The following is a 23,627-nucleotide window of genomic DNA, read 5'->3' on the forward strand; positions in this document are numbered from 1 at the left end:
CTACATCATATAAGCCCACTCTACACCTCAATAATGATCCTCTGTGCTGGGCCCCAGTGTGCTACTCTGGACTGTTGCCTACTTGGGTGCCGATGCTCTGAACCCAAACCAGTCCAGCACACGCAGAGGTCAGAATCTGTTTAAGTGGCACCTTTGACAAAGGGCAAAAGTTCCGTCTTGACCATGGTTGGCTAATTGTCCCCTCTGGCTCGAAACATAACCCATGCTTTATTACTCTGTATTCAGAGGTCCCTGGGGACAAGATCTTTCATCAGTGCCTATGGCAGGGTTTTCTGAACTTCTCTGAAGCAGTCGGTACTGGCCATCATTAGTGACAGGTAGAACACTGCTCTGATCTAGGTTGTAACTCTTACGTTTTCATTTGCAATAAATCTTCTGGTACTCGTGACTACTGGGCTCAACTATAACCACTGACCTTTCCTTCATCATCTTCCTCCTCTTCCCTGTCCTCCTCCTTCGGTTCGTCATGGTCTTTAGGTTCAGCTATGGCAGTGCTCACCTCTGGCTCACTCTGGTAAGGAGGCAAATCAGAAAGCTATGATATTAACTTGAATATGGACAAAACAAAACAACTGGATCCTGGACAGAATGAAAACAGCTTTAGAACAATTACTGTTGTAGCACTTTAGGGCTGTCACCATTAAAGGATCATCAACTTGTTCATAACCATTTTATTCCAGGAGTAAGTCCACTAACCAAGACACAAAAGAGCTCATCCTAGGAACACGTCTCAAAGATCCCCAACGTTTCTACTTCAAAGTTTGTACTGAAAACTAGAGTACTTTTAAAGCACTTTCAGATTATGCATACCCTTGGATCCATTAGTACTTCTAGCTCTTGGTTCATGCTGGAAGTAATGCTTTTGACAACAGTTTAACAGAAAACCCCTCCAGACCTCACTGTACCCCTTTACACCTGCTCTTCAAACTTTGTGATCACTCTTGAGCAGCAGGACTTGAAGCAAAGGGATAAACTTCCACTGCTCCATGGTAACGGGAACCCATATGACCAGACAGAACTGGGCCTTCAGCTCCTTCCCTCTGGACTAAACACTAGTAGTAATAACAGCAGTGACCCAGTAAGAGGCATACCTGTGTCTGTGTAGTGGAGACAGGGGGCGGGGCAGGGGAGAGCCAGAAATCCAAGTCTTCCCCCTGAAATCCAAGGACAAACAAACCTTTAGAGCTGCTTTACATTACTCTTGGACTTTATTTTAGCATCTGCATTATATTGCTACCCAAACAAGCTGTTACTGTAATAATTTCAGAAGCAGAGTAATAGATCATTCAAGGAACTCACTAGAACAGGAAACATGTTTACAGTGCATAAAGCCAACAAAATTAGCTTTAACTAGCACCTTTGCACTGAGCAAAACAGTGTAGACGCTAAGAGTGGAGTCAATATGATGGCTGAAGTACCCTACAGCCCCTTCAAATAGTCACTAGATTGCAATCAGGACATTGGCTATGCAAGATAAAGGAAGCCTGTAACAGTGCAATTCTCCATGTAAACTGATTGGCAAGGAAAATATTCAAGACTTCAACATAACCCCCAACTTTTATTAACTGAAAATTATTATTTTTTTAAATAAAAAGCATTGCCATAAAATGAAAGATGGGGTGGGGGGTTCAAGAACCTTATGTGGTAGTGAGGATTTCCCTGGTACAGAAGCTGATTCACTGACATTACTGACATATTCCTTTATTAGATCTGTGGGAAAGGAACGCTGTGCGTTCTGCTGGGATTGGACATTTGCTGGCTTTCAGGACTAAGTGGCTATTATTTTTGTGTTTAAGCAGAGTGGTCTAGACACGTGTCATTTTTAAGGTTGTAAAAAAGGAAATGAAAAAAAAAGGTCAAAAATAATCAGCTGTTGGTGTCTTATTAGCAGCCACATTTGACCACTGAAATAAGAATTTTTTTTTACCATATAATATAAGGATATTAGCTGCAACAGTGATCTAATCACAGGACGTGCCTTAGAATTACCTTCTTTTCTTCTTCATCCACCTTTCTCTCTTTGTCTTTCTTCTTTTCTTTTTCTCGCTCTCTCTCTTTGTGCTTCTTTTCCTTCTTTTTGGGTTTCTTACTCTTTTTCTCTACTAAGGGAACTTCTGTGTCCGGAGACTTGAGGTTCTCAGTATTTCTGTGTTTTTGCACTGGCAGCTTCTCACTATCTGCTAAGGGTCTTAAAAATGCATGATGAGTTACCTTCAATGAAGACTGTTTCCCAGCTGCCCAAGGCACTTGCTGGATTCCCAGACAAGTCTGTGTTTGTAAAGATCAGATGATAGCTTCTCCTTAGAATGGAACTAGTCTCAACCCACACAAACACTTTAGTATCCCAGGAGCAGCTCAGTTTTGCAGCCAGACACTGCCCCCATGCATCAGAAGTTAAATGAAAACATTCTGCAGGCAACTGTGAGCTGTGATCCCTCTCGCACTCACCCATCAATTGATAATGATGCACTTGCAGATTAAGTAACGCTTACAGAAGACACACACGCATACTCCCTGCACTCTTGCAAGCCTAGGAAGTAATCCTTGAGGGTAGGTGTAAAACAGGAGGAAACATTTGCAATAATAAATGTCACAAGCCAAGCAACATGATGTAACTTTTGAGGTGACAGCTTGTCTTAAATCCTTGAACAAGAATTCTTTCTTAATCTTGACCCTGGATAGGACCATTCCAAGTTTAATAGATTTTAAGATTTCTTATCATAAATATTGAGCTTCTATGCCTCATGTTGGAAGGCTGTGCTGAGTCAATAGCTCAGCACTCCATTAAAATGAGTTTCCACTCTACATCAGCGTACCCCAATTTAAAAAAAACAAAACTTAATGTAGCAATAAATACTATGCTGGCAACCCCTTCTTAGACATAAGCAGCATAGAAACAAACATCTATCATCTTTTCCCACTGCTGGCAAACTGGGGTGCCAGAAAGTAAAGAGAGACAAAGTCCATTAACTGCTACTTTCAGATGAATTTCTGTTCAAATGCTGATTCTCACATTTGAGCAGGCATCATCAGTTCATGAATACACTTATTGTTCTCATTCAGTTCAGTTTTTTGCTTAAACAGTACAAAGAACTGGACTTGATCCAACTTTACTTCAAAAAACAGACACTGTAAAACCAACAGGATCATACTGGTTTCATCATAGGGCAAATCTCTGTTTTAGATTTGTTTTATATGCACCTGAGTGGTGATAGGGGTCAAGGCTCAAAGCAAGCCAGTAAGGATGAAGGAACCTTGCTCATAACTGGATTCATTGGTTTTTAATATATCCATGATCCTGCACACTTTTACACTGTCCCGCTAAAAAAGCCCAAAAAAACCCAACCAACCTTAGAAAGAAGGCCAACTACTTAATGATACTCTTACCTGGAAGGCTTCCCTGAAACCAGACTGTATGTGTGTGTGTGACACAGACATAGCAGTGCAAGCAGAGAAAGAAAGAGAGAGAAAGGACAGAGATATGAGAAACATGACTGGAGAGTGCAATGACTGTGGAAAGGGGAAGAGCACGGACAGAAGTGTGAAAGTCCAGTGATACCTCCTGGAACACTACTGCATTAAGGCAAGGGTATAGTGTTTTCTACACTGATGTGTTTAGCTCAAACAGGACTTCTGTTAGGAATTCACTTCCTCTTTGCACTCTTCATTTGCAGAGGTAAACAGACAGGTGAGTATTGTAGGAATGAGCAGATGAACTACATCAGAACAGGGTTTTTGGTATCTCATACTTAAGGGACAAAAGTCAAGATTTTTAGGTGTGAAATACTCATCCAATTTCTCTGTGAGTGTATGACAATGGCCAAGATTTTAAAGCACATTTATGCAGCTGAGGGACATGAAGAACTGGCCCTAAACAGAACAGTTTTCATAGTTTTGCAGGAGGCATCAGTGGGTCATAAACCAGCAACTATATTTAATACATAACCATTTTGTCAAAGAGCAGAAAAATCTGCACACGGAGCTTTGCTGACTGTAATTATTAAAAGGCCTTTGAGAGGTTTAAGGTCTGTGGGAAAGCATGGCAGGTTCCTGGAGTTCCAACACACCCAACCCAAGAAGATCTTCTGGTAGAAGGGTTGCCCTTTTAAACAATGCCACTGGAAAGCAATTCAGACAGAGTAACAGTCGTGAAAGACTGAAAACCCACAAAGGAACAGCATCTGCTTAGGGCATATAATGCTATTAAGTGTAATTCGCCATTTCCTGCTGCTCCACGAACCCCAAATGTCAATAAAGCCATACCAAGAATGGACTTTAATGTGTGCTTTGAAAACCCTCAACAGAAAAGATGGTGGTCCCTCAAATGCAGGCAAGAATTGATGGATTTGGGTAAATCTATGCATTGAAAACTCGTTAGATTCATCTGCGTATGTGCGGTTCTACCTAGAAGATGGGTCCCCTTAGTTTAAGAGGCTCCAGCCTCACTCACAAAACCAGTCTCTAAAAGGAAAAAAAAAATCTACCTGCCTAAGTGACCAGAAAAAGGGTGGGGTATAACAGGTGCACTCCTGGTCTAACAAGGACAATGGGTTTTGCAGAAATTATGAGTGGGCTGTAATGTTAGGTACTACAGCTCTTCTTCAGAAAAATCAGTCCCTCCACTACAAACCATTAGTAACCTTTACCTGATCACGGTGAGAGGGAAGAAAGGAAATGACATAGCCCAGAATTAAAGGAATAAGTGCAACCATAAACCCAGCAGACACTGCTTCTTACGGGGCTTGAGTTGAGTCACTATGCTGAAGAAAGGACTGAAGGGAGCCAGATGGAGCCCATGGTCTGATGGCACAACTGTTACAAAAATAGAACTAAAGTACAGAAAGAGTTTGGCCATCTCACTTTGTGCAAGGTGGATTGTGACCCTATAAAGCATAAGTTTTAAATCACCTTAACTTTTGTAGCCCAGAGCCTTTGTGCATTCTGGCTTACAAGCAAGAAAACTCGCACATAATACAGTTTTGTACTTACTTATCCAGATCTATATCAAGGGCCTTATATGGATCATTGGGATCTTTGTCATCCTCATCACTGGGCAGTGCGTTCTAGGGTGAGAGAAACAGGCTACTAATTAAGGAAATGAGCTGACAGCACAATTTCAAGCCAGAGGTACAACTTCCCAAACTCCACCTGAATACAGGCCTCCTTGCAATCAGATGTGAGAAGTCACATGGCCTGTCAAACTTAATCTAGCACTCTTGTCTTTTATCAATGAATTTACAAGGAGAATGATATTCCCCATACAGCCCCAGGATTTGCATTCCCACTGTTTGCCCAATGTTACTCCAAAACAAATTTGGACTGTACAGCATGTACAGAATTAGCAGGTAGAATTCATTTTAGCTGCAAATCTGCTGACCAGAATGTAAGTTATAGTCGCAGTGAAGCAACAAAATATAATAAATGAAGCAGCTATGTCATTAGCATTATTTTCATAGTAGATAAGTATACCATAAGTTTTACCAGTCTTCTGTTTTTCCTCTGGTTGCAGTCTTTGGCTCTCTGCATCAAAAGTTAACAATTCCCTCTTCCTTGAAAGGGCAGGTCAAAAGACTCTCTCATTAGGGATCCCAATGCTGCTGCTTAGGCAGTTTTGAAACACTGAGGAGTCTCAGGCCATGATGACCCAACTGAAGCTGACTGTTTTGGGACACTGGGAGGGTCACAAAACCAAGAGCAACGTGCTGAGACTCCCGAGACTATTAAGCAAACAACTGACCTCTGGCATCTCCTCTGTGATGATGTCCACATGCTGGGCTGGGGCAATGTCCTCATCGCTCTCTGTGTGTAGGGAGTTATGGCGGTGGTGTTTACCTTTCTTCTCTTTTTTCTGCTTTTTCTTCTTTTTGTCTTTCTCCAACTTCTGCTTATGCCTCCGCTCCTCTTCCAGTTTTACATATTGGTCAGACATAGGCATTCCTGTAGAGAAGGGCCCAAACTGCTCTCAGGCTAGAGTCTACTCTGAGGTTAACCATCTCCGTAGTTGATGGTTCAAACAAACATTTATTTTCCTCCCAACTACTTCCCAGATGGGAAGTAGCATACTACACTTCTACTTAACCCTCCCCCCTACAGCCTCTCAACAGAAGCTTCCCCTGCCCAGCTCCATATCCCTTTAGAAGCCAGCAGACAAAATTCTGCTCTGATTCTTGCCTGCATCTTGTGGACTTAACATGGGTTAAACGCTGACATCAAATGGAAGAATGTGACTCCAAGGCTACAAGAATTTAAATATTTCACCATATTTTTTTCATGTTTTGGGGAAACCCTTTACTATACCTTAGGAGAAAAAATGTTGATGGCTATAAATCTGCAAGTGAAGACACGGACTCCTGAGAGATGCATATTAAGAGATGCTCAACCACATATTACTCCTGAGCAATTATTTTTCAGATCTATAACTTGTCATTAACCAGAAAGCAGCATGTTAGTGTCACTACTATTGCTAAATTCTCTCAGTGTCCCCATCCACTGGTCTCTGACATCAACTTTTTGCCTTACCGTACCGCAGAACTTGGTTATGTTCTGAAGATACTTCCTAACAATACTGATACCTTGTCATGTTTGAATATGTATTATATTTACCTGTTAAGCTGTTTGAACTTGAGCACACTTAAAAGAAAGTGGGCCTCATATTCAGAATAACAGACTAACAGAGTAATTCAAACAGAGTTTTGAATTAAACAGCTGTATTTCTTAGCACACTAAAAAGCGACAACCAACATGGGAACTATGTGAAAGACTGTAAACGCTCATGCCATAAAACAGAGGAAATGACTACTTCTGTTTAAATCATTAGCTTCAACTCCATTTTGAAACTGGTTTGATGTGCTTACCTGGAACTTTCAAGGGAACAGAAAGGTCTATTTGGACTACAGGTATATGCTCCACACCTGGAGTGTCCTGATATCGCTTGGTAAGTGAAAGAAAAACTGTATCAGTGTTGACTTCACAGCACACTGAGTTGTTGTGTGTCAGTTCAACACTCGATTACCCACATTAACACTTTAAATATGCAGTCAGTTAACTAGTTACATTATTTAGAAACATTTCTGATGGAGATGTTCATAATGCAGATATTTCAAAATATTAAAATCAAAGTGTAATCTTTGAAGAAGTTAGTATGTCAAAGGATAGATTAATATTTAGAGAACCTGAAAAATGGATTAGCACTCAGACACTGCTACCAACTGATCAATACTTCTCTAGACCTTCCTTCTAGCTAATGTTCTAGCATTAGTTGTTTCAGACAAGAAAAGCACATATAACTGGTTGAAAAACATTTATGGCTTGCTACTTCTAAGGTAAACAATGAAGATTTAAGTTATCAAGGCAGTCTCAGAATGTAACAGGGATAAGGAAAGCACTGAAAAAGGACCATGACAATTACTGTTACAATGGTTCCCAAACTTCAGGTCAATAGAAGAGTCACAGAAAGCAGAGTGGTCACACGATGCTAACTTGTTTCCAGCTCTTCAATGCAAAAAGACCTCAAAACAATGGCTACAAAATGCTGATAGCCCCTGCATTTGTTTTATTAGATAGTGAAAGTGGCTTCAAGCAAGCCAGACTTACTTTCTGTGGAGACGGAGAACTTTTAATGTAAAATGGATTGTTTGCCTGTTCTTGCTTCCGGGCTTCTCGGCGCTTAAAAAAAAAAAAAAAAAAAAAAAGATATTTGTGGTTACTGCACTGACTCAAGCTCACTCTCCACTTTATTTCCAGACACTGCGAAGTGTGATCACACAGTATATTTGGAGCGCTGAAAACAACTCACAAAAGGCTACAGGGAAATAACCGCTGATTAAACCTCTCCAGTTTTCAAGTTTCATAGTTACAAGGAAGTGTGGCAAACAGCTGTTAAGGAAAAAACCACCAAATAATATCCCTCCCATCTATTCTTCCAAGCTGGGGACGGGAGAGGTGTGGGGGGGATGTGGGTGTGTGTGTGGGAATTCATGGGTTTCATGGAAAAATACATGTGCACAGCCCAACAAGGAAATGCCCATGTCTAACCCTGCACCCCAAATGCCATTGCAGCAAACTGTGCGTTCCCTGCCAGAAAATGCTAGGGATTGACTAACAGTAAGTAAAAACCCACACATTTACTTTAAATCAAAGTTGAGTGAGTGGCACTTGGTAAAGAACAGTCTTTGTGTTTACAGCCATCAAAACAATTGGAGAGTTTATGGGGCAAATTTTCAGAAGAGCTGTTCTCCCTGCTGGTACCAGGTTCTCAAGAGATTTAGCTCCCACTTCAGGAACAAAGCAAGTGGAAAGAAGAGCTCTGCAAGTTGGATGCTGAGCACTTGCGAGAACCTGGTCCTATGTACTTGGCTTTCATCCCAAACACAAAGGCAATGGGAATCAAGACAACATTGTTATCAGTATGGATCTCACAAAAATGGATTAGTCAGGTAGTTTCATAGTTGGTAGGGTTGGAAGGGACCTGAGCAGACCATCAAGTCCGACCCCCTGCCATGGGCAGGAAAGGAAGCTGAGGTCAAATGACCCCAGCAAGGTGATTATAAGCCTCCTTTTGAAGACCCCCAGGGTAGGAGTGAGCACCACTTCCCTTGGAAGTTGGTTCCAGATTCTGGCCATTCTTACATACAAAGATTTGCATCCTTGCTCACTCCACTTCCAACTCGGGAAGCTGTGCAAGGTACATGCCCTCAGCTGCACTAAAAAAAATTATTGCAACTACTTCAGTGATTTTGAACATACCATTATATTAGTAGTATGTGCATATGAACATTTACTTACCCTGGCAAGCTCCTCTTCATCCATCTCTGGCTGTCTGGGTCTAGAATGCCTTTGTTCTTCATCATGAAAGATTGTTTTGGGTTTTTCATCTTCAGACTCACTATCTGAGGGAGGCTCATTGATCCAAGCATCGAGATCCAAGCTAGGAAGAATGGCAACAGACGGATTTACTTACTTACATACAGCTTAATTCTGTTTCTCCATGCATGTACATATATGTAAGATTCCTAGCTACAGAACTACTACTTATGCATTTAAAGCAATGCTGTAAGGATAAAAACTCTTACCCTTCTGGAACCGGGACTTTTTTCTGTGCTTTAGGAGCTACAGGGTTCAGCTCGCCTGCAAACAGTGCTATCACTTCCTCAGCTACAGGCACCTCTTTTGCTTGTAGCTTCTGAATATATTTAATCAGCTGCAAGATGCAGGAGGCCTGAAAGCCAAATATAAAAACAAGTTAAAAAACAGTGTCAATGCACCGACTGTTGCTGAATAAGAACCCTGTCTAAACAACCACATTAAGATGAAGCACTTTGTTAACTGGGCAGATCCTGGCAACGGGGGATTAAGGAAGGTGGGATTCCTCTCTCAGCAATCTCCAACCTTGGGCGTATAAACTCCCAAATCTGTGCCTGCTTCCCATCTGTAACATATGGCTAACCCCTATCAAGTATGATAGAATCAGAAAATTAGGCTTGAAAGGGACCTTAGGAGGTCACCCCCTGCTCAAAACAGGACCATCCCCAACTAGATCATTCTCACAAAAGATTCAAATTCCCTCAGATCCTTAAATGAAGTATATTATAGGTTGAATTTTCAGAAGTGTTTAATGGAGCTGGGAGAACAAGCCATGCTAAAAGCAGAAGATGAGCTACATGGACAAAATATTGTTGATGCCTGAAGACGACATGCATCAACACACACAATTCAGAATTAGTGTTCCTCTAAATCAGCGGTACCCAACCTAGGGTCATGACCTAAATCAGGGTTGTGCGGGGTCCTCAGGAGGATTCAAGAAGAACACTTTTAGGTTCACCACTGAGTGTGGTGCAGGACCCCCCCCCCAAAAAAAAAAAAAAAGCTTGGGAACCACTGCTCTAAATAGTGAGCCTCTTCCCATTAGGAATGCTCATACAGGGAATATCCCAACGATATGCATGTTCTGTTTCTTCATCTCCACAAATAGAGGCAAATTAAATACCAGATATGCAAAACAGGTAACCAAGTTCAGCTACAAAGGATCCTACACTGATTTTTTCAAGGAAGTACTCAGGATGCATGAGAAAAGTCAGTCACTTGGGGCTTCCAATTTAAAGGAAGTTAGAGTGTAAAGGAAGATAGCCTCAGGGAAAAAAAACACTGACTGACTTGTGTATGCGTTATTTAAATTTCCTCAGAATGTAAAAATCAAAATAAGGACCCATGCTCTTGAGTAACTACTTCATTCCTCCAGCTTATCATGGTGTTAATGATTCAAAATGAGTAGCCTTACAACGGTTGAGGCCTAAGGAAAGGTATTGTGATGTTGAAAAGCTTGCCCATGTCTATGCCAACCATACAATTGGTCCAATAAAAGATAAGACATCTTGCCTAGCCTTACAACAGCCACAGCCTGTACTTCACAGCACAGTGAATCAAGCAATTGCACAATACTTCACAACAGGGGCAAAAACGAAACATTATCCCCCTTACAAAAAGGGAAACTGGCATTAACAAACAGGGAAACTTGATAGTAACTTGAAGTTACTGTAGAGGTAGGAAAGTTACTTATCCTGTCTTTGCTGCTCGCAGCAAGTCAATGGAAGATACAAGAAAAGAACTTGCTTCATGATTCAGGCCCTGCTCTAAAATCCAAGATTGCTAATCATTAAATGTAAATGCCTGTGTGTACCTTCTCAAAAAATGTGGTTTTGTATGCATTACCCCGAGACAAACATTTGTAAAACCATACAGGCATGTCTATATGGGCTTTTAGTACTTTTTTTTTTTAACATTGCCTTACCTTTCTTACTCTGATGTGATATTCAGCTGCCAAAATTAGACTGCACAGGTTCAAAGAGTCAGGACATTTTAAACATATTTTGTTATGGACATCAAATTCTTTGCTTTCATTACTGCACTGCATTACTATAACTATGCTTGCCATTTTTATTTTATATTACATGTACCAAAATCAACTAAAAGCTTTAAAGGTTTAAGTGAACAGAGAAGTGAGAGTAATATACAGTTCTAGCTTTCCAGTTCTAATATCATGTCTCCTGCTCCCACCTTAGTGACCTTCCATTCCCTTTGTTTTCCGCACCCCCATAAACTATTTTTTTTTTTTTTTTTTAAATACACGATTCAGCCGGGAATGCTTGTGTTATTTTAGAGTGCTGATTCTATTCCCCTGTGAACCCATTTCAAACATCAAATTTTATACTCATTCTTTGCATCACTTGCTAACACGTAACACTTGACAGTCACCTTGAATAATTTTGAATTACCTCTTGTGGGAAAAAAAATAGTTCTACTCCAAAAGGTGATGAATTACATGGTATGGTGCAGCACAGTAATGAAAGCAAAGAATTTGATGCTGCTTTATATGCAAGTATGAATACAGCATTTACAGATTCAAACCTTGCAATCACATGCCAGTAACTGCATACTTATTTATATATTTGGTGTAATGATTAAGGCACAGGACTGGGTGTCAACTTTGGGCTCCATCGTGATCTTGCCTTGCAAGTGACCCTGGGAAAATTACTTAAACTACTTCTCACTTTCTACACTCCTGAGGCATGCAAGGTGCAGGATGCAAACAGGATCCTTTGATAACAGACATTTTAAGGGAGGTTATTTTGGGGGTTATTTCTGCAGTGTGTGCGTCACACAAACACTGGCTGCATCTGCACAAGACGATGACTGCGCAGCAGCATCACATGGCAGAAAGCATGACATGACGCTACTGTGCAGTAATCTTGGGCTACTGTGCAGTCAGGGTCACAAAAAAAGCCATTTGGCGGTGCTAATGCACAGTAACTCCAATTACTCCGCAGTCATTTAGTACTTGCTTATCCAAGTACTAAATGATTGCGTAGGAATGACTGAACAATCACCATCTCTTGTAGATGCAACCAGACAGCAGAAATAATTAGTATTAGTATCAAAGGCTTGAAGTACAACAGATTTAGAGAAGGTATTCTTCTCTTACCCTTTCCTGGACTTCTAGATCTGCACTCTGTACAAACTGAGGCAAACGGTCAATCATCAGCTGGGTAATTTCCTGGGATGATTCCTTCTCACCAGCTTGTTCTTTCTGCTGTAAGATGGATGCATAAAGCTTTACCATGTTCTGCACATAAACTGCCTGGATGTGACCTGGTAAAGTGGTAACTTTAGGCCTCAGCATTGCTTCCAGGGTCTGGTTTGGTTCCTCAAGGTGTCTAGAAGATTGATGGAAGAAAATGAAAGAGAAGTCAATTTAGGAAGCCTGATGTGTTACTGAGTTTCACATATCACAATACAAATGATTTAGGTATTATGTGTGGGCCTCTCACCACCCCTCAGCCTTGGTCTAACTTTGCTCCAAAGCCAAAGAATGTTCTTGTTTCAATTTCCATGGCCACCTTCCTAGCCAGAAAGTCTAGAAACGTTGGGTAAAAATCCTATCTTCATTGAAAATCATTGGGATTATTGCCATAGACTTCAATGAGGACAGGATTTCGTCCTTTGTTCTTAGATCCTGAGAAAAGTAAAGAGATGCACAAGAAATTATTCTTATCAACTTGTTTTATGATATTAAGATTTCCCTGTTCTGTAAGTTCCCCTCAATTCTGTTTTGACTGATTGCGTTTAATTCATTCTAGTTTTGATATGTACTATAACATAGATATTTGAAGATGAGCAATACAGAAAACAGCACAGCAATAACACATCTGTAGACGGACCACAAATACTTGGACTGTACAAATTTTTACTATACCACAGTGTGGTAGGCATTAATACAGCTCCATTTGGCAAAGCAACACTTTGGGTTTCCATGCTTACTGTCTCCATGATCTTCCTATTAAAATATCCTCAAGTTACAAGCTTTTATTTTTTAATATAATTTAATCTAGAATTTAAATAGTCAAATGAGATTCCTTCCATCTTCTGTATTGCCAAGAACAAAAGTTCAGTTACGCTTCTCCATGGCTCTGAAACGGAACGGAACTAGGCAAGTGAAACTGTTGAAGCACAAGCAGTAATAAAATACAAGTTGCACTCTGCCAGTCTTTGTGGTTTTAATCTTCTCATTTTTCCCCACTTACAAAGCTCTTTTCCACTACTCGTTTAAAGCTACACAATGGGGAAACTAGCCAATTACATACACAAAATGCTGTCAAATGCAGAAAGCAAATCAACTGAAGAGGGAACTATGTTATCGCCTCTTATATTCCTGAGATTTAAATTGAGTTTTCATTTCAAAGCATATCAAGTTATTGGAGGGACTGTACTTGCTGCCTCTGCTACACAATTTGAAACTGGAGAAAAATCAGAGACCTACACCAGGATGATCAGGGGAAAGGAAAGTCAGTCTTATTTAGCCTGGCAAAACAAAGGTTGAGAAGGGATGCGGCTGTCTTCTATGTATACACATCTAGGGGTTTAGCACCAAGGAGAGAGAAGGTCTATCTAAGATAAAGGACAATACTGGCAGAAGAACACTTGGGTAGGAACGAGCCATGAGTAAGTTTAACTGAAACTCAAAAAGTTTCTGACCCTAACAGGAGTGAGGCTCTGTAACAAGCTTCCAAGAAGAGCAAGATAACTACTTTTAAGATGGAGCCTGATCAGTTAATGAAGACATGTGTTTGATATGGTTATCTGTGACAGCAGAGGAGTAGACTCAGTGACACATGAGATCTCTTCCAGTCCTATGTTTTATACACCTAAGCCTTAAGAACACACCATTCCTTACTTCCTGAGATGGCATATACATCTCTCTCTATATATATAGATGCAAGAGTAGCCCAAACATAGTTCCCATTTTGGCTTGAAACAGCTGAATTAGTCTGATGGGAAAGACAGAGGTCACTTAAAAAAAATACCATTTACACTTACTCTGAAAACTCCCCACATATCCAGGCAGCAGCATAAAGCACCTCACAGATCCCATTCCTCTGGGTGTTGCTGGCTATTAGATGGGCATTGTCTAGAAGCATGGCCATCTGGGAAACCGCAAATTTACGAATAGCTTTAACTCTGATAGCTACATCCAGCATCTGAGCTGCTATGAGATGACCATGTCGAGTACCTTCCAAACGAGTCAATTCTACCAGGATGCTGATGTACCTACAGGAGGTGGAAGTGAAACATTCTTAATAGCAGGAAAGCAAGGAGCACCACCACTGCTTCTTTCAAAGTGAACAGGTAAAAGCACTGACCATTCAAAGTTTGTGATGTACTGATAATTGGATTGGCTACATATATCTATGATTTTGGTCAGCAACTCGTCCCTATATGTTGTCCCTTCAGCTTTATCCACATGAATCATCAATTTCTTCACTATCTCCATCAAGTTCTTCTTTGATACCTGTTCAAGAGAGTTAGAAAGATGAGACAAAAAGCCTTTACAACAACATGCTTCCTGCCAATGTAGTTCCATCTCATAAAAGCACCTGCTATTAGATGCACCTATGTCTGCTTCTGGGTAAGCCAGATACTGGAACACAGGGAGGCAGAAATAAGTCTACAGGACTACAGTACAATTCATCTGCAGCCTGGGACAGTTTCTTGTTGAACTAGCTGAACCTCGACTTGAGTGCATTTGTTCCAGTCAAAGGGCTAAATGAATACTTCTGACTGCTTTCTTGATTTAGCACAAACTTACCAGCCCAGCACACATTTTAATGAGACCTGACAACTAAATTCAGAATTTTCATTCCCTACTTGCAAGGATGATGGTGATAAAATCTGGCTTCTGCTATGCAACCCAAGTATGAAGCTAGCTGGACTATTTCAAATGTGCCTTAATTTTCAGTACTTTCCCCAGTAACCAGTCATTCTGATCTCCCCTCAAAATGCAGCACAGTCAAAGGAGAAACTCTATAGAGTCCCTTTCTGACCTCATAGCTCTGCTCCATGCATGCACGCAGAGTTGCACTGAAGGAAAAAAAAGGCATGTTATTACTTTCTACTCTTATTATTAATGCATCACCACCACAGTTCTGCACAAGCAAACTGTGGTAAAGCTCAGAACCAGTACTATTGGCCATAATAAAGAAAGCTACAAGAACACAGTTTAATTTTCAGCTCATGATTGGAGCCTGCCATGTAGCCTACTTGAAAACTCTGAGCTGATTTGAGAGTCATTAACATATACACTCCACAGGCCCCTGGCAGATGTTAAAAAAAGGCACGATTTGGATCCGAGGTATGTTATGTTCTATCCCCAATATTGTATGCCCTGTATATGACAGGACAACAAACTATGTTTGGAACAGGGCATATAATCCTCAGAATTAAAACTGGGCAACTGCTAGGGCTGAACCAACCAAACCAGGACTTGCAGCTGCTTCCAACCTGATCCCAAAAATTGTTGAGGGAAGTGGTATTCAACATTTTTTCCCTATTTGCAGACCCCTAAACAATTTTGAATGGAGGTGCTGACTCCTTTGGAAACTTTAAATTTTAAGTGGGGGTAGTCACGTACTTTTCATTGATCAAAGTCATCTCTTGTGGACACCTCAGACGGTCTGCAGACCCCCCAGGGGTCTGTGGAACACAAAATTGAAAACCACTGCTACAGCGGGGTGGGGCACCCTGTGTGCTGAACCCAAACTGTCCCATGGCCCAGCGTAGTGCTCAGCTAAGAAATGGGATGGGAGCATGGAGCAGTCCCGGGTGTCGGACACATGCTATGTCCAATTTAAGGCATGATACAAACCAATCACAATGATGTTCCATATTAAGTGCGATTTGCTGTTTTGTCACACCACAGATCAGCTGAACAAGACATGTTACAATGCAATTAACAGAACTGGACCATAAATATGTCTGCCAAGGCCCATGGGGTCATTTTATACATCACTTTTCAGAGTGTACCTTGGAACACAGTGACCTCCTGAGAGTTCTGTAAAGCACAGGGACCACATTGTCTCAAGCTAATCTTTTATCCTATGTTTTGTTAGTAAGTAGATGGAAAGTTCTCCAAGGAAGTTTAGGTAATATGGAACTGCTGCTAGAAATCAGAATATAGGACAGTTCCTTTTAAGGCAGCATTCCAGGAGGATGCTTTACATCATTGTCTGATGAACCATCTTTTGCATAGCGTGTGAAAACAGATTTTCACATCCTGTAATCGAGGTTAATACCTGCTGCATTTTTCAGAAAAAAGAAATATTTAAAATCCTATACAATTTTGTTCAGTTCATTACTTTTGGTTTGATTTGTTACTGTAGGGTTAGCAGTCTAATTCCAAACTACCAGGAAAAACAACAACAACTTTGATACAACAGTCTTTATTTCAGCTCCTCAAGCTTTTCAATGTTGAAGAATGATAAAATCTGCCATGAAACATCCCACATAGATGAATTTTAGGGAGTTGAGGCTTTTCAGTGAAAGACCTTTTATATACCAAGTCATAATTATAGCCCCCTCAAAGATCAACAAGATTCTGTCCATAAAGCTGCTTAGCATACATGGCATTATTAAAGTTTTCTTGGACAGCAGCCACACATACAGACGCAGGCACACAAAATGCACACAGGCAAACCCAAGGTGCAATTCTGTGCTGTGCCACAGAAGTAGAGCACAGACGGCCAAAATGAAGGTGGTTGTGTGATAAAAAGGGGCTTTAAGCAACCTTTGTGCCCCTCCAATCCCGGGCTGCTCCATCATTTTGGTTTAATATACACAGACTTCCAGGCCTGTCCAAGTCATGTTATACTAACATTAAGGACTGAAGGGTTATCTGGAATTCTGAAAGTGTTGTATGCCATTTCCACATCCTCCATTAGTGTGGCAAACTATGTCAGGGCATCTTCACAAAGCAGCCTTACGAGTCTTTCATGGTGCCTCCACCAGGAATTTTTCTCCACACAAATGAAGCTTTTAAAAGCTTCTGTGCATCATACTAGTCCTTTTAAACAGCATAAAAGGCATCAGAGTGGGGAACTCACTCCAAGATTTTTTTAGGGGTGTAAATAAAAGGGCCTGGAGGTGGGGGAGTGAGAGAGGATATACAATAAAACTTACCATGCCATAGAGGAGATCTAAAGCTCGGAGTCTGATAGACTCATCCTTATCATCCAAACACTGGAGAATGAGATCCTTGTGAGACTGAACTGACTTAGGGTGGGTTTTCAGGATTTTGGACATTGCTAGTAATCCCAGGTACTTCACTGTAAAAAGAGACAAAATACAACTTCTTTCCAAATATAGAAATACTGTATGGTCTTACGCAAGATTTTAAGGTAGACAAACTTTCTATTCAAACCTCAAATATTTAATAAGCTGAAATAAAAGCTCTCTGATGAGAGACAAAAGGTCCATTTCAGATTCTTTTGGCTAGCAACATCTTAGGACCCCAATTCTGCCCAAGAGGCCTTTAGGCTCTCCAACCTGAGTGGATCAAAAACAGGGCAAACCCAACCTGCCTCTCACTTCCTACATCAATTTAAAATCCAGTTGACATAAGGCTCCAGAAGAGTCAAAGAAACAAATTAAGCACTCAGAGCAATTGTCTACATGGACTCAAATGTTAAAAGCCAGCAAGCAGGAACCTCAAAGTTTGTGCTGACAGTTGTATTTAAGTAATGACTGTAGAACTATTATGCCAGAGTAGCTACAGACCTTAAAACATCAACTCAGAATAGTGCTATGTGAAAACGTGGACTGATTCATGTAGCTACCATGCAAGATTCTGACAATTTCTTCAGCCTCCCCAGGAGACAATACCAGAACCCTAGTGAAATAATCACTAACTTGTATAATTGGATCTAATCTAGCTAATTCAAGGTGACTCAACAATGTTTATCTTACTCTGAAAGAACAAGAGTAAAGAGTTCTAACTACACTGAGTGTGCACAGTTTCGTTGGAATTGCAGCTTAGAAAAGAAAACTGGCAAGTGAATTATCCTATTTGAATGGAAATCAGATCCACGTTTTCCAGTTCCCATGGAAAATTGTGGATTTTCCCCTTTAGAGGAGAAAAACCCAGATTTTCCCCTTTGAAGTAGGAAACCAGAGCTGCAGGGAGCGGGAGGAGGGCAATCGGAGGCAGGGGGTGCCATACACACGTGCACAAGTGCATGAGGCAGCCAGGCAGGGTGATGGGAACAGCCCGGCAGCTGGATACAGGTAAGACTATGGGAGGAGGAAGGGGGTTGGAGGGTCAGACCTAAAGGACTTGCACTCTCTCTACAGAACATCATGTAAGGTAGACCAGCAACAAGAGTAGGCTTGACTCTCTCCTACACTTAAAGCTCCTATTATGATTACTAAACAGACTGTCTTCATAGATGGCAAAGACAGTCAGTTGCTAGGAAGGACTTCAAATAAAGGTAGCATTCATTTGGTTAAAATGATATTTTTAGTCTTTAAGGTGTCCTAGAAAAGTAGTGGACTACTGGACTAAGGGGGGAGAACACACATTAATAAGGCCACTGAGGAACTTAGTAAGCACTGGAATTTTTTTTCTAGACCAATGTTGAAGATCTATCAACTGCTATCCCCGCCAGAAAATGATGTTCTACAAGACCAAACCCCTGAGTTCATGGTTATCTATGAACTGCCTTTTGAGATGGTTTACTAGTGTGGTAGGTACTGAAGAACAGGTGTGACAAATGCATCTAATGTGAGACCAACAACTTAGCACAGAGGATAGGGGATGTCCGCGCTCCTCCTTGACTGCTGACAAAAAGTTGTCGTCATACCACCCATGACTATCAGGACTGCCATTTCCAAGTTACACCAAATAAATGCTCTGAACACTACATAAACACCTGTGGACAGTAACACAAAGGCAACAAGAACAACACTTACCTACTTCACAGTGATGTTATGGAGCTTAATCAAAATGTTAAATGCTGAGCTCCTGGTATGCAAATAGTTCTAACATTGCAAAATGGAATTACTACATTGAATAGGGGCCCCACTCTCCTCTGAGCATATTAAAATACTCTCTACGGATGGATAGAAGAGGTTCTTCATGAAAAAGGATTTAAGTTTTAGCAAACGGTAACTCATATTACCATATTTCCAACCATGAACAAGTCAGGTGTTCTTGTACTTCACTATTACGTTTTTTTTTATTCTATAATAACATTACTTGCATGTGCTTCCTCAGTGGAAAATGTTGTGAAAGGGAAAAAACCAGAACATTCTACTTTTAGATTTACCATATAACAAACAGCACCAATTATTCAGCTAGTTCATTTTAAAAAAAAGCAGCTGGTGGTAAGTAGACGTTTAAATGTGACACTATACAAAAACATAAAATTACTACCTAGACAATACCAGCTTTTCTTTGCAAAATACTGGGCATTGTGTAGTACTGAATAATTTTACTAGAAGTCCTTGTTGCTTTAGCCCCATCAGGATGCTTAATGAAAGCCTCTAAAGCAACAAGCAACATACTTACAGTTCTGGTCAGAATCTTCTATTAGTATTCTCAACTTCTGAACGCAGAGCTGGAGAAAAAGAGTGCAGGTTGGAATTAACATCAGTTTTGGAATATTTTGTAAAGCTATTTTTTAAGTAGAGGTCGCTCCTTATGTTAGTGTTGCCTTCAATATGTGAAAAAGCAGTGTAACCAGGGTCTGCGACTTCTGGCAAGAGTGCATCATTAACAGGTAAGATGAAGGGAACATCGTTCTAGTGATTTTACTTCCAGTGACAGCTAAATCAAAAGCAAGAGCAAAGCATCCTAAATGGACTCAGGTTTTCAGGTGCCCTGGCCTCTCCTGCCCCACACAACTGTTAAACAGAACACAGAAGACAGGGAGAGAAGGGAAACTAAGGGAAGTTTAGGAACCTTTCTAAGAATGCACTAGACATTAAGGGCCACTAAGTGAGAACTATACCATCAGAAAGCTTCTCATTCAAACATCTGGAGAGCTTCTCTCCCTCAAACCAGCAGGAATTATGTAGCAAAAACATCTAAATCAAGAAAGAAGTGCTGTACCTGGATGCTGGCACTGTGATTGGGCATCCCAGAAGACAGAGAGATCAAAACTGAAAAACAAAAAAACCCGTATTCAAATTAGCTATATTTATTTAGAAAAGCCAAGTATAAATTAAGTAAAATTTAATACACAGTAGCCAATGTAAGAGTCATAAGAAGTGGTCTCACTTTAGCGCTTTCTAGCTGACAGACAAAAATCACAGGCTGGGTACAATGTTAACAGCTATCATGTCTCAGATCAAGCAAAGTCCCAAGACAAGAATAACATTTGACATAGAAAGGGGGAGCTGTACAGACAGACTGTTGGGGAAGCTTGGACAATGCATGCTTTCATTCTGCGTTACTCTTACTAAGGTCCTTAGTTTTTAAAAACTCTTTCCACCTAGCAGCCAAAAGACTAATAAATCAGCAGGGATCCGTGTTTTCCACTTCCCATGGGAAAATGTGGATTTTCCCCTTTAAAGGAGGACAAACCCAGATTTTCCCTTTGGAGCAGGAAACCAGAGCTGTGGGGAGTAGGAAGAGGGTGATTGGAGGCAGGGGGCACCATGTGCACAAATGCAGAGACACGCACGCACACACGGCTGACAAGAAAGCCAGGCAGGGAGGAGGGAACAGCCCTGCAGCTAGATACAAAACTATGGGAGGGGGAAAGAGGTTGGAGGGCCAGGGCTTGGAGACCATCTGGGCATGCCCTTGGCAATGCGCTGGAGGGATACGGGGGCTGTTTCTGCGCTGACAGCAAGGCACAAGGCTGCAGCCTGGCCATACCAGCACAGGAAGACAGAGTGGGACAGGGAGACTCAATGCTCCTGCAGCCACCAGGAGCCCCTCACCAACTGTGCCACCATAGCCACCAAGGTGAGGTGGCCCCTGCCCACCTGGCAGCAGTGGGAGCAGTGGTGGTGTAGAGCTGTGGTTCCCCCCCGCCCCCCACACACACACACACACACACTGTGGAGGCAGGTAGGAAGTGCTTCATCTTGGTGGCCAAGGTGGAACAGCTGGCACAGGGCTCCTGGCAACAGCATCATCTATGCCTACCCACCCACTGCCCCACACACCCACCTGGCGCAGAGGGGAGCTGCTGCCAGGAGGGAGCAAGCCTGGGGGCAGGCAGGGGCTGTGGGTCGGGAACAAAGGGGCAACGTCACTGGCTGCTCAGCACCGCAAAGCAGTGGGGGAGGGGGGGGACAAAAGGGGCAGCTACAGCTGAACCCATGTCCTGGTGAACAAAGGGGGCAGGGGGAGCTCTGATTTTTCAAGTTTAAAAAAAAAATGCCAAAAATGTATAGGTATTTAGTTTTTGTTTTTTAACAGAGAAAACCAGGATCCCTGGTCACTGATGACTACAGCTGGACTTTAAGCCTACAGTTTCCTAAATGAATGAGATGTACACAGAATCCTGCTCCAAGTAATTATATGAGACCCAACCAAATTAGAAAGAGTCTTAGAGGCCAAAGCCTTTGTGTAGCTTTGGCAGTGTGCAACCCCCTGGCAGAGAAGGTGGAGATACCGTGCTTTGCACTATCACGGTGTAGACCTCTCCATAGCAACAGATGGGTCATTAGAAGGCAGACAGAAACCACCTCCCTTGTTGGACACCACATTTTCTATATCACATCTTCCAAACTTGCTAATTTTTATTATCTTCCCCCTCCCAATAGCCCTGCTAAGCCACATTTATGTAGAAGTCTGCAGGATTCTATTTGGCTCATGCATAAAGAGGACCGCTGGCTTAGTCTGGCAGCCTGAGAGGCAGCTCTAGGCAGATCTATGGTTTTACATCATAAGTACGCGTTAGGGTTTTGTAACTCATCATGATTCAAACCTTTAACAGGCTTTGATGAAATGTTTCTGAGGGTCTGAATTTCCCTTTTAACTACAGCAAGGTTCATCGCAGTGGGAAGTTATCTTCTTTGTCTCAGGATAGCACACTCGTATCCAGAACAGAATTCACATCGGGTTTCCAGGGTCATTCTCTACCACCAAAACTTTGCAAAGCAGAGCTGGCAGAGTGGCTGAAAAAGATGTTTCCTTTCTTCTGAGGAACTGCCTCAGGGTGCCACGTCTCTATACCACCCTTCTGCAGGATCCCATGCTTAAAATTTCAGAGCCTACTGGGTTAAAAGGGGCTGACATATAGAAAAACCCTTTACAAAGATCAGAGGACCTTAGCCAGGAGTTGGAAACAGCTGGGAAAACCCACACTGCCTTCTTTACAGGTTATTTCAGAGTAAAATCAGATCCCAACTCACTTCACAATTAAATATAAAACAATTTCACTTTAAGATTTTCTGAAGCAGACCACTGAACTATATTCCTAAAAAGACATGCTAGAAACTAAACTCCTGTTTTCAGCAGTCAGCTTTTGAAACCAGAACTATTTTAAAAATCCTAGACATTACTTGAAAGTTGGCATATTGGTTTTATTAATGCTAGCTTTTAAACTTTTCTGTACATTGAGCAAATTAGACATACTTTTTAAAAAGTGCATCTACTACCTACCGGTAATAAAGTGTTTCATTTATGTAGTGAAGCACACTGAAGAGACTGCTTAACACAATTTAATTTAGTTATAAAAAATAATAAATAGACTTTATGTAAAAGGATGTTATAAGTGGTGTTAATTGCTACTGAAGTTAATGAAGATCTTTTCTGGGTTAATTTCAGCTCTCACCTGCTATTACTGTGTTCACACATTCATACAGAAGAGACATGGCTGAGGTGCTGAAGTGAAGAAACAGAAATCAAGTATTTTAGATGAATAGAAAAAAATATATCACATTCTGAAGAGTTCTCAGCAACATCTTTGATCTAGTTAACACCTTTTATTACACAGGAAATTGCCAATCTTCTCTCTCCCCTATATACCTTTAAACTAGACAAAATAATTATTATACTCCAAGTTGTTCTGTGGTCAATTTTCACCCAAAGTGTTTAAACTTGGGGAGGCATTAATGATGGTAAAAGGCTACTTTCGATCCATATCCCTGACACATGCATCATGTTCTGCTTTAAACCATTTCTGCTCAAAAAAACCAAGGAAGTAGTAGCAACATCATTTGAGGAGGTGAAAAGGGAAGCAATGAGTCAAAGGCTCGTCATCAAGAACAAAATACTGAAATGACAATTCGATCCTTCATCCAATAATCCATGATATCCAAGGCCTATATACGGAAGAATGTCAAAGAATCTCTCCTCCAAGACAAATCTCCAGTACTCAGAAGCTCATTCTTTCATGCATTTACTAGTATATCTCCTTTACTCACCTCTACAAGGCAATGGTCTGCTTCCCCCCGCCCCCACCTTATTTTCCCAAACTCCCAACATAAAACATCAATCTCTTCAACACCCTGCACAGGCAGTGCTGTTCTGAGGACCTCAAAAATACTTAAAGCTGATGTCCTCATTTATCTACAGGGAAAATGAGACTGAGAAGTGAAGTGATTTGACAGGTCACACAGCAGGCACATCTACATGTGGAATTAATGCAACTGAATTAATGCAAGTGAATCTACACACTAAACTGCTCCTGGGCACAGCGTCTACACAGGCACCTGGGACAGAAGCAAACTGAGCAGGGAAACCAACTTAGACCAGGGCTGTTCTGCCTCTCTGCAGCATCCAGGGGGAGCTCTGGGTTCCAGCTGCCCGAGTGCCAGGGCACACC

The 23,627-nt window shown here is 41.4% G+C and overlaps 1 protein-coding gene across 2 annotated transcripts in view; it reads right to left on the reverse strand.

Annotated features, from left to right (window-relative positions):
- AP3D1 (adaptor related protein complex 3 delta 1 subunit) overlaps positions 1 to 23,627 on the reverse strand; it is a 73,162-nt gene that overhangs the window by 11,303 nt on the left and 38,232 nt on the right. For both annotated transcript variants that reach the window (XR_002105041.1, XM_019557043.1), the window contains exons 9-24: positions 22,635 to 22,684; positions 19,955 to 20,004; positions 19,412 to 19,460; positions 17,026 to 17,171; positions 14,214 to 14,362; positions 13,891 to 14,121; positions 11,999 to 12,230; positions 9,093 to 9,238; positions 8,806 to 8,947; positions 7,615 to 7,686; positions 6,876 to 6,951; positions 5,759 to 5,958; positions 5,011 to 5,084; positions 2,011 to 2,209; positions 1,113 to 1,175; positions 437 to 532 (exon numbers count right to left, since the gene is read on the reverse strand). Coding sequence is in view for 1 of the 2 variants with exons in the window: in XM_019557043.1 (XP_019412588.1) it covers positions 437 to 532; positions 1,113 to 1,175; positions 2,011 to 2,209; positions 5,011 to 5,084; positions 5,759 to 5,958; positions 6,876 to 6,951; positions 7,615 to 7,686; positions 8,806 to 8,947; positions 9,093 to 9,238; positions 11,999 to 12,230; positions 13,891 to 14,121; positions 14,214 to 14,362; positions 17,026 to 17,171; positions 19,412 to 19,460; positions 19,955 to 20,004; positions 22,635 to 22,684 (1,975 nt within the window). In the remaining variant the exon portion in view is untranslated. The remainder of the gene's footprint in view (positions 1 to 436; positions 533 to 1,112; positions 1,176 to 2,010; positions 2,210 to 5,010; positions 5,085 to 5,758; positions 5,959 to 6,875; positions 6,952 to 7,614; positions 7,687 to 8,805; positions 8,948 to 9,092; positions 9,239 to 11,998; positions 12,231 to 13,890; positions 14,122 to 14,213; positions 14,363 to 17,025; positions 17,172 to 19,411; positions 19,461 to 19,954; positions 20,005 to 22,634; positions 22,685 to 23,627) is intronic.

Source organism: Crocodylus porosus, unplaced genomic scaffold (assembly GCF_001723895.1).
Source record: "Crocodylus porosus isolate Cpor-Errol unplaced genomic scaffold, CroPor_comp1, whole genome shotgun sequence".
NCBI classification, from domain to species: domain Eukaryota; kingdom Metazoa; phylum Chordata; order Crocodylia; family Crocodylidae; genus Crocodylus; species Crocodylus porosus.